Source organism: Girardinichthys multiradiatus, chromosome 4 (assembly GCF_021462225.1).
Source record: "Girardinichthys multiradiatus isolate DD_20200921_A chromosome 4, DD_fGirMul_XY1, whole genome shotgun sequence".
NCBI classification, from domain to species: domain Eukaryota; kingdom Metazoa; phylum Chordata; class Actinopteri; order Cyprinodontiformes; family Goodeidae; genus Girardinichthys; species Girardinichthys multiradiatus.
Window position 1 is genome coordinate 37,319,864 of NC_061797.1, and position 15,565 is coordinate 37,335,428.

Consider the following 15,565-nt stretch of genomic DNA (forward strand, 5'->3'; position numbering starts at 1 on the left):
TCCTCAAAGAATTTCGATTTCATCACAAAAATCAGAAAAAGGTCCCAGAATGCTAAGGGTTGTACGTCAATACTATATATCATGGTTGTGGTCCAAAAGTAACAATTTACATCAAGTGGTTTCTTACCATCCAAAGCTAAGCAAACCATCTCGTGTTTGTAGCTGCATGTTTAGAAAGTAAACCATAGAAATGTATTGATCCTATTTAAGTCAGATTTACCCAAATGAATCACAGTTTCTCAAATAAAGCACATGTTGCTGGACAAATGTATTTCAGCTCTAAATTCCAGAAACTGAAACTGGAAGTTGGAAGGGGACATACACATAGCCTTTTTAGCAACAGAACCAAATCTTTGGCTCAAGCAAACATTGGCTTCTTGTGGGAATCTTCACAGCTCCTCTCCATAGACAGGAGCTGTGAAGATTGAGCTGTAATCAATATTTCATTGTGTTGCAGGTTCAATCTGATGCGAATGTGTTGGCAGTACAACCCTAAAATGCGTCCATCCTTCGTGGAGATCATCAGCAGCATTAAGGATGAGCTGGAGCCTTCTTTCAAAGAGGTTAGTTTCTTCTTCAGTGCCGACAACAAGCCCGCTGAAGCTCCGCAGCTCCTCCCGGACAAGCTTGAGCACACAACGGACGTTACCCTGGACCCCTCTTCCTCTATGCAGCAGAACACCCAGCTCAACCCCCCTACCCCAAGCCCAGAAGGCCCACCTGCCCCATCACAAACCCCCAGCTCCCCCTCCTCTCCCTGCACATCGAGCACAGTCATGGACAATCAGTCCTCGAGCCAGCAGGCAGCCAACGGACTCTCGGGGGCAGGCCTTCCAGCAAGCGTGGGACCCGCGACCGGCTCGGGCGTCACAATGCGGCCGTCTCTGGACGAACTGCCGCCGTACGCACACATGAACGGAGGACGCAAAAATGAGCGTGCCATTCCTCTCCCACAGTCGTCAGCCTGCTGACTGGGCAGACACATGGACACCCTTTACCCACTGACCTGAAGAACCACATCTCTGAGTGGGCGTTTTTCTTTTGTTTTTTGAATCACAGCAAAACCTTCTCTACAGGATGGATGGGAGTATTTTGAGACTCACTTAAAGATGGGGAAAAAACTTTCAGAGCTAATGTCCTGCTGTATGACCACACTTTATTTTTTTTAAATAATCTACTAATTTGAGTTTCTTCCAGCTGGCTGTCATTTTTGACCTTGCAGCTGATGGAATGACCAAAAATGATTAAAAAAGGAAAAAACATCTTCAGTAATACAAAGAAATCATAAAATGAATAATTTTGAGGGGAGCTATTTCGTGCTCTCTGTGGCTGAACTTATTTTATAGATGGTTATTTGTTACTTTTTATGTGTCTCTGTATGAGGAAAGAAAATGTGTGTAGGCCTTTATTAATGATCAGCGTTGTGTGCGCGCACATTTGAACGGGCATTATGGTGAAAACATTAAGCATATCTAAAGAAGAAGAAGCACTTCAAAGAGGTCGTCAGTCGGTCGTTCATGAATCCGGTGACTGTGAGGGTCAAGGGTCAGCATAATGCCGGGTCAAAAGCCAATCCGCTGAAACAAACGATGGGGGAACAGTCAGCTCTGCCAAATCTGTTGCCAAACTCTTCTGCTTTCATATTTTCTTACCTTGTTGCTCTTCAAAACGCAGTCTTGAAAACAAGGAGAATACAAACAAAAGCACTTTGATCTTCCACTACTTTGTTCATGTAGAGATCAGACAGACATTAACTTTCCCCGACAGTCCTGCTCTGCTTCTCCAGTGCCGATTGTGATCTGCAGTTTCTCGGCTTCGTCAGATCCCTGCGTAGACTTCTGCCCGTCAGTTTACCTGAAATAGAGCCAGCTGCCACAAAGTGCTGTGAGTTAGGGCTGAACAGTGAATTACGTAGCAAAATATACAACAAAACACAAAAAAAGGCAAGGACTGCAGAGGAAGAGCAGTACAGAGGAGAACATGAACGCAAGATCTGTTGTCCGAGTTTTCCCTAAGGTCAGAGGCATCCTTGTTGTACACAAACAGGTATTTTTTTACACTTGTAAATACTCGTCAACATTTACATCTCTACATGTCCAGAGCATTTATGTACAAACCAGTTGTTTTTTTCACTTTTCTAAATTTTATACAAGGTGGAAGACTTTCATCACGTACAGAAAGAAGCTGCTATTCCTTATTCTGCTTGTGGTTGTAAAAAAAAAAAAAAACTGTAAAAAAAAAAAAAGACTTGTTCAAGTTAGCTTTTGGTTTGGAACATTTTCACTCCAGTTCATTTTTTATACTGTTCATCATTTATGGACTGAGTTTTGTTTCTGTCAAAAAAAGGTAAAAGGTACAACAATTAGCCTTGTTTTGAAAGACCTGTATCTTCACCACATCCCACTAGAGGGCCTCTACGTTCTCTCGGATCCTGGTGTCCAAAAATAAAATCTCAGGTGAAAGAGGAAGGTTAAATCTCTTTCTGCTCCCGTTTTTCCTTTTTTGTGCTGCTGTTACCTGAAGACATCCTACTTAGTGTTTGCCTGATTCTTTTATCAGTCTTAAAGCAATGTTTATCACCACAATCTGTAAGAAATTGTGTGGTCTCAATCTTTTGGTTTGTCCTTGCCCCAATTGTATGCAGCCAAAATACTGACAAAAAGTAGAGACAACAAAGGTAGTATAGTAAAATATTGTGAGCGTATTTATCTGAATTTGTCAAAACAAAAGAAATAATTCCTTTATCGGTTTCTTCCTCAAGTTGGTATAATTATAATTTCAGTGTTTTTGGGAGGCATGTACATTTTTTTTCATATTTGCAATCTATTTGCATCCAGGAAGCATTTATTCAGACCTTTTTAGACTCTTCTAAAGTTGCTTTTTCCAAACTCAGGGTTCCTGCACAGCCTTCAAAACATGGATAAGAATTAAATTCCCTTTTAGTCTGGATAAGTAGGAAAACAATTCAAATTCATTATGGAAAAACAAATGCGTTCCAAACTTTTGTCCACCCCTCTGTTAAATTTTCTAGAGCATGAAAATCTCCCTTTCTAAGAAAGATAAAGTAGCTCCCTCGAAAATTGACAACTGTATCTCCCGTGACTCATTTTTAAATAACTTAGTGATTATTTTGTGTTGCACCTGATGGCGTTCTAGTGACTCTATGGGGTAATCTGTAAGAGTCATCAACTGCTTGATGATGGATGTTTTTGGTTGAACCAACACTCGGGTATCACTGTCTGGAGACGGTTAATCTGTTCACTCAAGAACTTAATATTGATATAGTAAGATAATTAAACACATCAAATCACAACAAAGTTATGTGAGAATCTTTTTATCTTGATATAAGGATACTTTCAACACTCTAAACCCGAGGACATAATGAGATAATAAAACTCGTTGCAAAACAAGCTCAAAATAACTATCTTAAGATAGCAAAATAATAAAATATTTCCTTGACAACCCCAAGCTAGAGAAGTCATTATCTCGAGATAATGAGATGGTTAAATTGTAATTGCAATACAAAAACTCAAGATATTTACATAAAGGTGCCATTATCAATGCTAAATGAGCTTATATTTTCATTATATCAAGGCAAAATGAGCTCAATATCTTATTTCTATAAAGTGTTACTAGGAAACCATTAATGCTACTAAACAGATAATGAGGCAATAAGATGAATACAAAGTTTGAGCTCTCGTTAAAAATAGCAAGAGCTCAACCCCGTTTTTCTTGGTATTGATTTGATAATAGCACTGCTATAGTACAAAAATAAGCTTAAGATCTTGTTTTAAGATCATCACTACAAAAACAAACATCGAGATCTTATCTCATGGATAGTAAGATGAGAATGACATATTAAAACAAGTTAGATCTCTGATCTCATGATATACCAAGCATCTTTGTCGCTTGAAAAAAGGTCACAATCTCATGTAAATATTACAAGATATGACTATCTCTACAAAACAAGATCTTGCAAGACATCTTTCATAATGAAGTTCATTTAAAAAAAAAAAACTTAAGTTTAAGTTCAGGGTATATTGAAATAGACCAGATCTCAAACTTGTTTTATTGTGATATTATTGTTCTTATACAGTTGATATCACACAAAATCGAGCTTGGGGTCTCGTTATCCCAAGATGAGAAACTGTTCCGCTCTGTGATTTAATGAAATAAATTTCTGTGCACCTCATTTGTTTTTTTGGAGTCGCTGACTGGATAAACGCTCACAAGTCTCTCATGAGGGACTGTTATTCAGGTGATAAAATCGTTTTTTTTTTTTTTTTTTTTTTTTTTTTTTTTTTGCTGTCTTTGAGTGTTGGAACAGAAGGCTACTGAACCCTGTACAAAAAACAAACTAAATCATCTTAGAAATTTGCATATATGTCAAAAATAATCAACATACTAAGGAGTGGGAACCTGGAAAACGTGGAATTTTGAAATGGGATATTATAGGTGTTCACGTTCCCGTGAGCCGAGCTGCCATCGAAGTTGCAGTTTTGGCCTTTGTTAGTAAGGTCAGCAGTAACTAAATAGCAGCCAGCAAGGAAATCCTTACAATTCACCAAATGTTAATTATCACACCAGTGCCAATTAAAGCATTTTATAAGTTTGTGCTGTTATAATAAAATATCTATATATTAATACAAAATACATTTCTAAGCTTATTTAAAATGAAGACTTTTTTTTGCTGAACCTCTTTTTACTAGCTAACTAGCTTTTTCAGCCTTAGCTATCCACACAAAACTTAATTTCTTATATTTAAACTTGTGAAACAAAGAATTATGATTGACTGCTTTACACTGAAACAACTGCTTTCTTTATAGGCTATCTCTGTATGCTCTGGTTTGTCAATTTAAAATATGAAAGTCATCAGGAGGCTAGAAAACATATGTGGGGGGAGAATAGAGAGCAGATAAACAACAAAATGCGAACCAAAACCTAGCCAGTAGAACAATTAAACATGCTAATAAAGGTGAAAAGCTATGTGTTATCACTTACTGTTTTGTTTCTCTACACATTTCAAATGGTATAAAGTCAATTTTGTGTTTGCTATTTTCTGATAGCTTCCTACTACTTTTTGTCAGTGTTATGGTTCGCTTGGTTCAAGGCCTGTACAAAGTTAAAACAATTTGTTTAATGTAGCAAAAAGCCCTCTCTTTGTATTTCTATCACCTTTCGACTTGATAATTTCACTCGCCTCTCGATCAGATGCTTTCTTGAAACGTGATTATCCATCTGTTGGAGTGGGTTCTGTTGTTATTTGTTTTCTATATTTTGTAAACATTTGGATGTGTTTGTTGAAGATTTCTGACTAAATGGGACTGAATTCACCTGCAGCATTCACCGTTTTCTATTGAAATGCTTCAGGAACACTGAGATACTGAGAGTGACCTAAAAGGACTGATGAGAGAAACACGCCATGAAGCCCTTCTCTTTAAGCAGCTAAATCTTTAATCTTAGGAGACTGAATATCCACGTTTAAGCATCAGCATTAAAATTTGTACCGATCTTATGGAGGACCACATGGAATCGTCTCAAAAAGGGACATTTTAATTCAAATCCCGGATGTTGCTTTGCTATTTATTTTCTTTTTTTGTTAAGTGGTGATCACTGTACAAATCTCCCCTCGAGTTTCTTTTGATCTAACATTTTTATGTTCTTTTGTTGTTTTGGGAGAAGGCTTTATTATTTCCTTCAACCATCCATCTACCTCACTTTTCTTTTGTACAATCTATTTACTTGTATAAAACACAAAATATGTCATCTCAACTGGGTGCTGTTTAACACGGTCATATTCAAACCACAAACCAAACCATCCTGGAAGCAGGCTAGGGGCTCAGACACATCAAACATTCTTCATACTAATGATAGAGGCCATGGTCAGTTATATGGAGATACTTAAAATGTATTTTCCTATGGGGACAGTTTAAGCTGGCTAATGGGCTCCTCTGGGTCTGTTTTTGCTGCTTCCAGTGAACCTAGTGGCTCACTGGACCATTTGTTTCTATAACTCATCGTTACTACATTGTCCTTTTCATGTGTAACACATAATCTCGTGTTTTAGCTTTTTCCTCCTGTTCCCAACAGGATTTGTTGCTCTGGTTTAATGCTCTCTGCCAGTCTTGCTATAAAACACTAATCAATTTCTGAAATCAGGTTTGTTTGTGGTCTGATTTTTATTTTTATTTTTTCCTGATTTATTTTTCCCCCCACTGGAAAACCTCACAAAAACAATAAATTTAGTTTTTCTCTTCCCAAACCATCCCTCGCTTTCCTATTTCCCCTTCTTTTTTATGTTGCATTAGCAGTTTGTTATTTTATTTGAAATGTAAGTTATTGATAGCCTTCCAAGTCCTGGGTCTGTTAAAATGGTTGTTTGGACTAATGTTTCATTTTGGTTTTTCTTTTGTACATGCTGTTGTAAGAATTTATCTTATCAATATATTACTGGGATAAAATGATTGGATGAAGGTTAAGAGAATGTCTATTTCTCTTTCTTTTTTTTTCTACACAAAATTTAAGATAAATAAAAAAAATTTATGCAAAGTTGTCTATTATTTTGTTCTGTTGTAACTATTTTACATTTGGAGGCTGTCAGAACACGAGGTTAGAAAATTAGCTCTGTTGTGCATGAATTATAACCCTATGTGGGATTTTCTGTCATTTCTACAAATGAAAAACACATAGTGGCCAAATATTTTATGGCAACATGTTCAGAGTGTCTCACCCATTGACTGGAGATGGGCACCAGCCAGCCAGCCTGCAAGGATAAGCTGCTACAGACGATGGATGGGATATTTTAACATTTCTACTGTGTGGGAGAATCCCTTGACAAGACAATTATTAACCCTGGCCTTTTTTGAAGACGCGCTGTTGTTGAAAAACAGCCTTAAGCTGTGCTGTTTGCAACAAGCCATATAAGGGACATGGCACAAGAAACATTTGGAAGATGGTTCTTTCAGATAAGAAACTAACATTGCATATGCCCCTGAACACACCATCCTCATGATGAAACACGGTGGGTGCATAGTGGATGCTCCATCAGGGACGGGGAGGTAGATCAGAGCTGACAGGAAGATGGACAAAGTTAAAGACAAGGCATCGTGGAATAAAGCCTAATACAGGCTTCAAAAGGGGTGAATCTTCCCTTTCAACAAGATGACAACCCTAAACATACAGCTAGAGCTACAGAGGAATAGTTTAGTTCAAAGTATATTCCTGTCTTGGAATGCACTGGTCAAATTAAGGATTTAGATTTAATAAAAATGTGTAGTTAGACATTAAAATTGATGTTTACATATGGTTTCTATTCATTCTGACTGATATTTCTATTTCTCAAAGAAGAATGGGCAACAGTTTCAGTCTCCTAGAGTCACACCCCAAAAGACGTGGTGGTAATTGCAGCAAATGTTAACGAGGCTGAATATAAATGCACACCACACTTTTTATATTGTTTGTAAAAAAAAGAAAATTTTTAAACCATTGATTTTCTCATTACAGTTATGCTTACTTTGTGTTTCGTCTATTGCTAAAAATCACGAATACTTTGTGGTTGCTTCTTGGCATGGATATTTTTGCAAAGTACTGGACAAAGAAACGACTCTCTTTGATGCAGTTCCTTTATTCAACAGCTGGGGGCAGCAGATCACCAGCGGCGCCATCTCTGCCTTGAAATGTAAAGGAGAAGAATCTGCCGTGACGCAGAGTTGTTTACGACAGATGATTGTTGCTAACCAGCAGCGTCTTGTTCGGATGTTTAGCTTTTCCTAGCTCGAAGATTACCTCAGAGAGAGGATGCAGATATTTGGCCAGTTGTAGTGTCTAGCAATGGTCTCTTATTACTGAGGTAAATCTTTTTTGTTATTAAACTTGATGCTGTGCTAGTAATAAACTAGCAAAGTGGCTACTGCAGTTCTGACATGTTGGTAATATTTTAGCTAAATAAAGTCAGCAGCAGCCAGATCCTACATGCACCACTGACTTTAACGTCATGTTGGCTGCTTCCTTGCTCTATCTCTATTATTTTCTCTCGTTTCACTCGTGTTATGTACAGGTACATCTCAGTACATGTAGAGACGCACCTGTAATGTTCTTGACTTTCAGGCAACAGTGATGTTAAAGTGGGCGCATGCATTCCCAAGTGTCCATATTCAGGAGGGGAGAGCTTTCCTCAGAAATGGCAACTGAGCTCCATGAGACCATATTCATGGCCAAGCAGGGGCGCCACAAAAACCTGTTCCTGAACTACAAAAACCTGAACATTTTCCCTGTAGAGCTGCTGAAAGATGAAGGACTACAGTTTCTGGAGAGATTGTACATGAAGAGAAACTCGCTCACTACACTGGTATCCTCACAGAGCATGATGATTTGTGATTACAAAAAAGCTCTCATGAATGACTGACGGTTTGTTCCAGTGAGATTACTTATGATTTCTGCTTTTGTCCTGTTTTTATCAGCCTGATAATCTTGCCCAGAAGCTCCCAAATCTTATAGAACTGTAAGTATTCTTGTTAGTTGCTCAGCCATCTTTGTTTTAACCCATTTAAATCACTTTTTGTCGTTTAATTCAAGGTACCTACACTCAAACAACATCATCATTATTCCTGAAGGTAAGGCTGTAGTAAGACCAAGCAATTGAGCCAGTGTTTCATGGAATTTAGATATGATTAGTGTTTTGATTTCCAGCTATTGGAAATCTGGCACGACTGCAGTCATTGGACCTGAGCAATAACGCCCTCCAGATGCTCTGCCCAGAGATTGGCCGACTGAGGTCTCTGCGACACCTTAGGCTGTCCAATAATCAACTTAAATGCCTTCCTCCAGGTAAAATGAGGCTGTTTCATAACTCCAATTCTGGGCCAAATCCTGACTGATTGGGACCCGTTCTTGTCTTGCACTTGATAACAATTTGTTGGCGTTCATTTGCCAACTTGCTTTAGGAGAATTGACCCCAGTTCATTAACAGGCAATTTTTGGCATCAAGACATTTTCATTACAACCTTTTTAAAAAACAAATGTACTTGCACTTCCTCAGCAAATATTTGATATTTAGCTTGGAACGACTCATTTAAGTGTTTCTCATGCAGAGATCGGTGATCTGCAGGACCTGGAGACCCTCGACTTGGCAATGAACCAACTGATGTCTCTTCCGGACCGCCTGCACCGCTGCCACTCCCTGCAGAACCTCACAGTGGACCACAACCTTCTGAGTCATGTTCCCCGGCAGCTCTGCTGGCTGCACCGCCTCAACCAGCTCTCCATGGCGGCCAATCGCCTAACCTTCCTACCACTCGGTCAGTATGGTCCCGTATTTGTGATTGGCTGCAGTGTTCTGGATGTCATGAGCAAGGCATCATTAATCATCTGCCTGTCTTTTAGATCTGGGCAGATCACGGGAGCTGCAGTTTGTGTTTGTGGACAACAACGTGGACCTAAAAGGCCTCCCCTCCTACTTGTATAACAAGGTCATCGGCTGCAGCGGGTAACATTTTCAACACAGACAGCTTCTAATTATTTCTACTGGGTTAAAAACTGCTTCCGTAGAGAACTGTTATCTTTATTCTGCCACAATCAGCCGGCAGCTAAAAACCATTATTCACAGAACCAACAATGTTACATTTCTGGTCTTGTGATAAAGATGAGCCAAGCAGAGACCTCACAAACACATTCATGTTAAATGTGCACAGTCTGCAACTTTTAGCACAATGTAATGCTAATTTCCACTTCAGATTACAGCTGGTCACTGGGAGATGAAACCCAGGTCAAGCTTAGTTCTTGTTGCAGTGAAGCTGTGTGATTTTGTGATTAGATTTCTGTTTTTTAGCAACTTCTCTTCTAAGAGGCACTTTAATAAGAACAGCATCAATTACTGCTTCAGGTGTTAATTAGTAATATTCATTTGTACCTATAATTGTTAATTTCTTCAGGTAGTATCTAGCCATGACCTATTTTACTTGTTTGGACATGTCATGTCTGTGCAGGTGTGGAGTATCATCTCAAGCTCTAGAGGAGGGCATGGGTTTGGCTTTGACTGAGGCACTGGTGGGGTTGCCGGCTGAAGTGAAGTTGATTGGCTCACAGACAGATAATGTGGTTCCCCTGGAAGAGCTGGCAATGAGGACTATGCACCGCATCTACCATCACCGCCCAGCAGGTGGAGACAGGCCACTCACTTGTTCCATAACTAGCCTACAGGGTTTCTACAGGCTCTTAAACACAGTCTTAATTCATCTTAATTTTAGGCCTTCCATCGTTGTTCTTAAATTTCATTTGGTTTCTCCTCAATTTTCTAAATTAGTTCCTTTTTCCTTTAACATTTTTGTCTTTTTTCTTTTTTTTTTTTTCTTGAGAAATGTGCTGACAGCAGTGATCATTTTGTGTGTAGTATTTCTGGCCAAAGAATTGGACTATTGCTACAATGTGACCAAGCTAATGCTCCTGATGCAGGGCAGCGAAGTTTGGCTTGCAGATGTTCAAACCCTTGAGTCAAGACTTTGTAGAACCACCTTTTGCTGCAATTACAGCTGCAATTTGCATTTGAGGCTTGTCTCTACCAGCTTTATACATCTTGAGAGCGAATTATTTTTAACCTATTCTTCTCAAAGTTCAAGCTCAGTCAGACTGGGTGGAGAAACGCTTGTGAACATCAATTTTTAAGTGTAACCAAACATTCTTTATTAGATTTAGGTCTAAGTCGTTCTGATACATAAATATACTATATACACAATTCATTTTGTAGCTCTGGCTGTTTGTGTAGGGCTGTTGTTCTGCTAAAAGATGAACCTGCCTCTAACAGGTTTTCTTTCAGTTTTGCCCATTATGTAGCTCCATCCTTCTTAGCATCAACTCGGACCAGCTTCCCATAGCTTCAGAAGAAAAGTCTCCCCACAGTGTCATACTGTCACCACTATATTTCACACTGGGGATTATGTGCTCACGGTCTTCTGCCACACAAAACATTTTGTATGTAGACCGAAACCATCTGACCAGAGGTACTTCCTTCACACGTGTGCTTTGTCTCATATTTCACTCATGGCAAAACTGCAAATGGGATTTTCCGTGGGTTTCTTCTTGCTCCTCTTTCATACAGGCCAGATTTGTGTTGTAATAACAGATTCCCACACCTGAGCTGTGAATCTCTGCCACTCCTTCAGAGTTACCATGAGCCTCTGGGCCGCTTTTCCTTTCCCGCCCTCTCAGTTTAGGTGGACGGCCATGTCTTGAGAAGTTAACATTGTGCAATCTTCTCCAAAGCTTTATCAGTGGACCCCATTTATCCTTCTATTGACTTCTTTAATCAGTTAGTTGCACCAGCTTTTATTTATGGGTAAGAGAGTAATCGGAGCTGAAAACCAACTCATGCTTTTATGAGTTTTTTTTTTGTGTATAATTTGCGAAAAAATATATTGTTATTAAAATAAATAATATTATTATTATTTATTTATTCCACCCACTTCACAATGATGCACTACTTTGTATTGGTCTTTCACATAAAATCCCCATGAAATAGAGGTGTGTGTAACGTGTCAAAACTTTACAAGTACAAAGAAAAGACACCAAGATAAGTAGGAAAAGTTAAATTTCACATACAGTAATTTACAAAGTGAAGTTAAGGGTCTTGAATTAAACTATTTTCATTATTTTTGGAGATCTTCCATTTAAATTGTAATGGTCCTAAAAGGGTCCTGAGATGTCCTTAAATTTAACTTATTGAAATTTGAAGAAACCTAGATCTAGGAATGAAAACAAACTCTCTTCTAATCAAATAATTGAATGTCATTTACCTCATTTAGTTTTTAATCCCTTCCATATGGTATTTTCAGGACTAAACTTGCTGCCTTCCATCATCCTCCCAAAGAGCCTGCTGGACCTGCTGCAGTTCCCCCTGGGCCACTGTCACCGTTGCAGCCAGGCCATGTTCACCATCATCTATCCCAAACTTTTCCCCCTCCGTGACACGGCGCTGGCTGGAGTCCACCGCAGGTCAGGGCAAACATCACCTTTTTTTCTTTTCCTGCCCCAGTGCTAACCCTGTCTTATCTTCAGGATGAATGTTTTTAATTGAACTCACGTCTTGGTGACATTTTCAATGCTTCCTTCACAGAACAACTGTGAGTTTTGTGGCCTACTGCTGCTCCAGTCACTGCCTCCAGACCTTTGACCTGCAGGGCTGACATCATTCCCCCCTTTGTAATCTGTCTCCATTCATGAAGGTGACAGATAATGTCCTGTCATTTGTCATGAGGCAATGAGCATTGGAGGCATCTTCTGCAGGAGCTATGTTCTTCATTCCAATGAAAAAAATCACAAAAAAGCTTGCCTGACGGACACACTGCTCCTCGGGTAACATTTCAGCCCTTTGAACAAGGACTAAAAGCACTCATGCTGTTCCTAAATCTAACCATTGAGGAGCGGGATATTCTTGTGTGTTTGTGTTTGACGAGGGATCATTGCACTCATTCACTAACAAGGTTAGATCTGAGGTAATCACAAGACCCCCACTCATACTCATACACTTGGATTTTTGTTAAAGTTTTGATTCATTTGTTCACAGACATTTCTTGTAGCAGGCACATTTATTTCTGTGTAGAGTCCTTAAAGAATTGTAACTACATGTTATTTGTTCTGAAGAATATTTGAAGGTTGCTATTTAAATTTATGTTTGATTTGTGCTTTTAAAGGAGTGAGTACAAGGCTATGTTCAGTTACCCAACAGAGGGCAGATACTCAGGTCCCACAATGTAGAAGTAGTGAACCACTTTTAAACTGCAAAGTTACATTCATACTCAGAATTATAATGTCCAAAATTAAAGAGACGCACGGTATGCAAGACCAAAGTGTTCTGGTATTTTTTACCTAGTTCTTGATTTTTTTTGCACGGGTTGCAGGATTTTTTCAGAGTTCATGTTTGTTGCATTAAGTTTTTAGAAGTTCTCATGTTTAGAAATGGTTTCCTTTTGCCATTTAAAGCATTAAAATAGCTCATTTTGATAAAACTTACAATAACCAGAAAGCTAACACAAAATACAAAAAGTTCAAACATGCTAGTTGATGTTTCTAGTCCACATTCTCTCATTTTAAATTCAGTTTTTGGTGAAAACTGTGTGACTGTCTGGCTGCACTGATGCTTGGATGTTGTAAAGATCCTGTTTGTTGTTTGTTTTGGCAGTAAATGTTGCCTGATGTTTGACTTTTATTGAGTTTGAGTCAATCATTTGTTCTGAGGAGAGATTTTACAGCGTTGTGGAGAAGTAGAATTGCAGGAGCGTGTGGACATAGAGATGATACAGTAGGTTTCCTTCCAAGTCCTGCTTAGTTTGATCAAAAGCTCAAGTTGGATCACTTTGGATGTATAGTGTCTTGTTTCATACTTGTTTAATGTTTTCCACTTTTTAACATCTTAAAACCACAAGTATTCTATTGGGATTTAATGTGATAAACCCACTCAAAGTTACAAATAATTGGGAAGTGGAATGAGAATATAAGTTTTCAATATTGTTTCACAAACTCTTCTTTTAATATGATACTCCTAAGTAATATATTGTGTAACCGATTGCCTTCAGAAGTCATCTAATTAATAAAAAAGAATCCACATGTGTGTAGGCCCTCAGAGGTCGGTAGAACATTAGTGAACAAAGCATCTTAAAGACCAATAAATTGAATTGATTCCTAAGACATGGTCATCCACCTAAACAGGCAGATGGGGCAAAGGGCGTTCTCATTAGAGAATCAGCCAAGAAGCTCGTGGTCAACTCCAGTGGAGCAGCAGAGATCCACAACTCAGGTGGGAGAGTCTGTCAACAGGACAATTATTGCACTTCACAAATCGTTGCTTTTTGGAAGAGAGGCAAGAAGAAAGCTATTTTTAAAGGAAATGCCAGGGAAGTCCCATGTAAGGTTTGCTACCAACCTTCAGAGGGCAGATGAAATGTGGAAGAAGATGCTCTGTTCACCTGAGACCAAATTAAACTTTTAGCCCCTACATACATGCTAAACTTGTATGTAGGGGGAAGACATATAGAACCAATACATGCCTGTGCTTTAGAATCACCCTTTCCAATGTCTAAACCTAAATCCAATTGAGAATCTGCGATTTGAAAGTTGATGTTCTCCATCCAATCTGACTGAGCCTGAGGTATTTTCCATATAGGAATGGATCAGATTTTCAGTCTCATGAAAAACTGGTAGAGATATACAGCAGCTGTAACTACAGGGAAGGTTGGATGTACAAAGTATTGATTCACAGCAGCCAAACACAGATTCAGATTCACACTTTATTATCCCCAAAGGGAAATGTGCCTTCACAAACTGTTCTAACATTTACAAAAACATATAATACAGTTAAAGGGGAGGGAATCACAAGTATTTTAACAAAACTCATTTGCACACCACATTTTCACTGAGTTTTATTACACCATAAGTCCCACAAAAATGCACAAAGGTGCATGGTTGTCAGTCAGTCATTTTCTATAGTGTTTCTTCCATAGGGGGGAAGCTGGTGCCCATCTCCAACAGTCTATGGGTTGAAGGCGGGGTACACCCTGGAACCTGGACAGGTCACCAGTCCATCGCAGGGCAACACCCAAACAACCCTTCAAACACCTAAGGGAAATTTAGAGAGACCAATTAACCTAACAGGCATGTCTTTGGACTGGGAGGAAACCAGAGTACCCGGTGAGAGAAGGGGGAGAACATGCAAACTCCATGGAGAAAGACCCCTGGCCAGGAGTTGAACCCAGGACTTTCTTGCTGCAAGGCAACAGTGCTACCAACTGTGCAGCCTTGGCATGGTTGTAATGTCACAAAATGTGAAAAAGCAAAAAAGCAGGATTGCTTTCATGAGGCCCTGTGACGACAGGTTTGAAGCCAACATCAGCCTCTAAGTTGTCATTTGGTGTATAGTTGTTTGTGTCAATAGATAAGGATAGGCAAGCTGATTCTGTCAAAAAAGGGTCTGATCCATGTTTAACATTAAAGTTTTTCTTAACTCCACAGATTAAATTCTGTTTGTTGGCTCATTTATGGCACAAAGAACCTTTCTTGGTCACCGGCCTCTGTTCCAATGACTCAAAGACTACATATGTTGTGTTGCTGTTGGCACAATACACGATTGCAGTGAAGCTGAAAGCAGGGCCTCCATCACATGTTTACACAAATGAGACCATGATCCACTGGTTCACAAAAAAGTAGTCTTATGTAGCCGATTCTGAGATGGTTTAAATGTGTCTAATTTACATCAGATGTAAATAAAAAGGAGTGTAACCAATTCTCTAATGCAAGCTGTTTACATGTATACATGTATATGTATGTTTTGAAAGCAAATTGCAGTTCAAAGGGAATGAATATATAGTTGTGTTCCAAATAAACAGTCCAACCTTGTTAATCAGATCAATCACTTTTTAATTGACATTACGTTTCTGCATGGCTAATAATTTAGTAATGGATGTAGAAGAGTAACAAGAAACCAACAGAGCTAACAATCATGACTTGTATGCTGCTGATTCTGAGTAATAACTTTTCATTTTTATGAACTAAAAGCAATATTTTTTCATGGATCCAGGGA

At 38.9% G+C, this 15,565-nt stretch overlaps 2 protein-coding genes across 5 annotated transcripts in view; both read left to right on the forward strand.

Moving 5' to 3' along the window:
- The window catches only part of LOC124866795 (insulin-like growth factor 1 receptor), a 66,017-nt gene extending 59,468 nt beyond the window's left edge, over window positions 1–6,549 (forward strand). Inside the window, exon 21 of the mRNA XM_047362741.1 lies at window positions 458–6,549. Within this exon, the coding sequence (XP_047218697.1) occupies window positions 458–971 (514 nt within the window). The 3' untranslated portion in view covers window positions 972–6,549. The remainder of the gene's footprint in view (window positions 1–457) is intronic.
- A 1,140-nt stretch (window positions 6,550–7,689) lies between these two features.
- Window positions 7,690–13,192, forward strand: lrrc28 (leucine rich repeat containing 28). 4 transcript variants are annotated; one of them, XM_047363964.1, is made up of 10 exons: window positions 7,690–7,849; window positions 8,107–8,347; window positions 8,460–8,500; window positions 8,575–8,612; window positions 8,689–8,826; window positions 9,090–9,296; window positions 9,382–9,484; window positions 9,984–10,156; window positions 11,826–11,985; window positions 12,107–13,192. In XM_047363964.1, exons 2-10 carry the CDS (start codon window positions 8,132–8,134, stop codon window positions 12,174–12,176), a joined length of 1,146 nt encoding a protein of 381 aa, XP_047219920.1. In that variant the 5' UTR covers window positions 7,690–7,849; window positions 8,107–8,131; the 3' UTR covers window positions 12,177–13,192. The 4 variants fall into 4 exon arrangements, with proteins under 4 accessions (XP_047219920.1, XP_047219921.1, XP_047219922.1 ...); XM_047363965.1 differs by having other exon boundaries at window positions 8,715–8,826; XM_047363966.1 differs by lacking the exons at window positions 7,690–7,849; window positions 8,107–8,347; window positions 8,460–8,500; window positions 8,575–8,612 and having other exon boundaries at window positions 8,716–8,826; window positions 9,107–9,296.
- The last annotated feature ends 2,373 nt before the right edge of the window (window positions 13,193–15,565 follow it).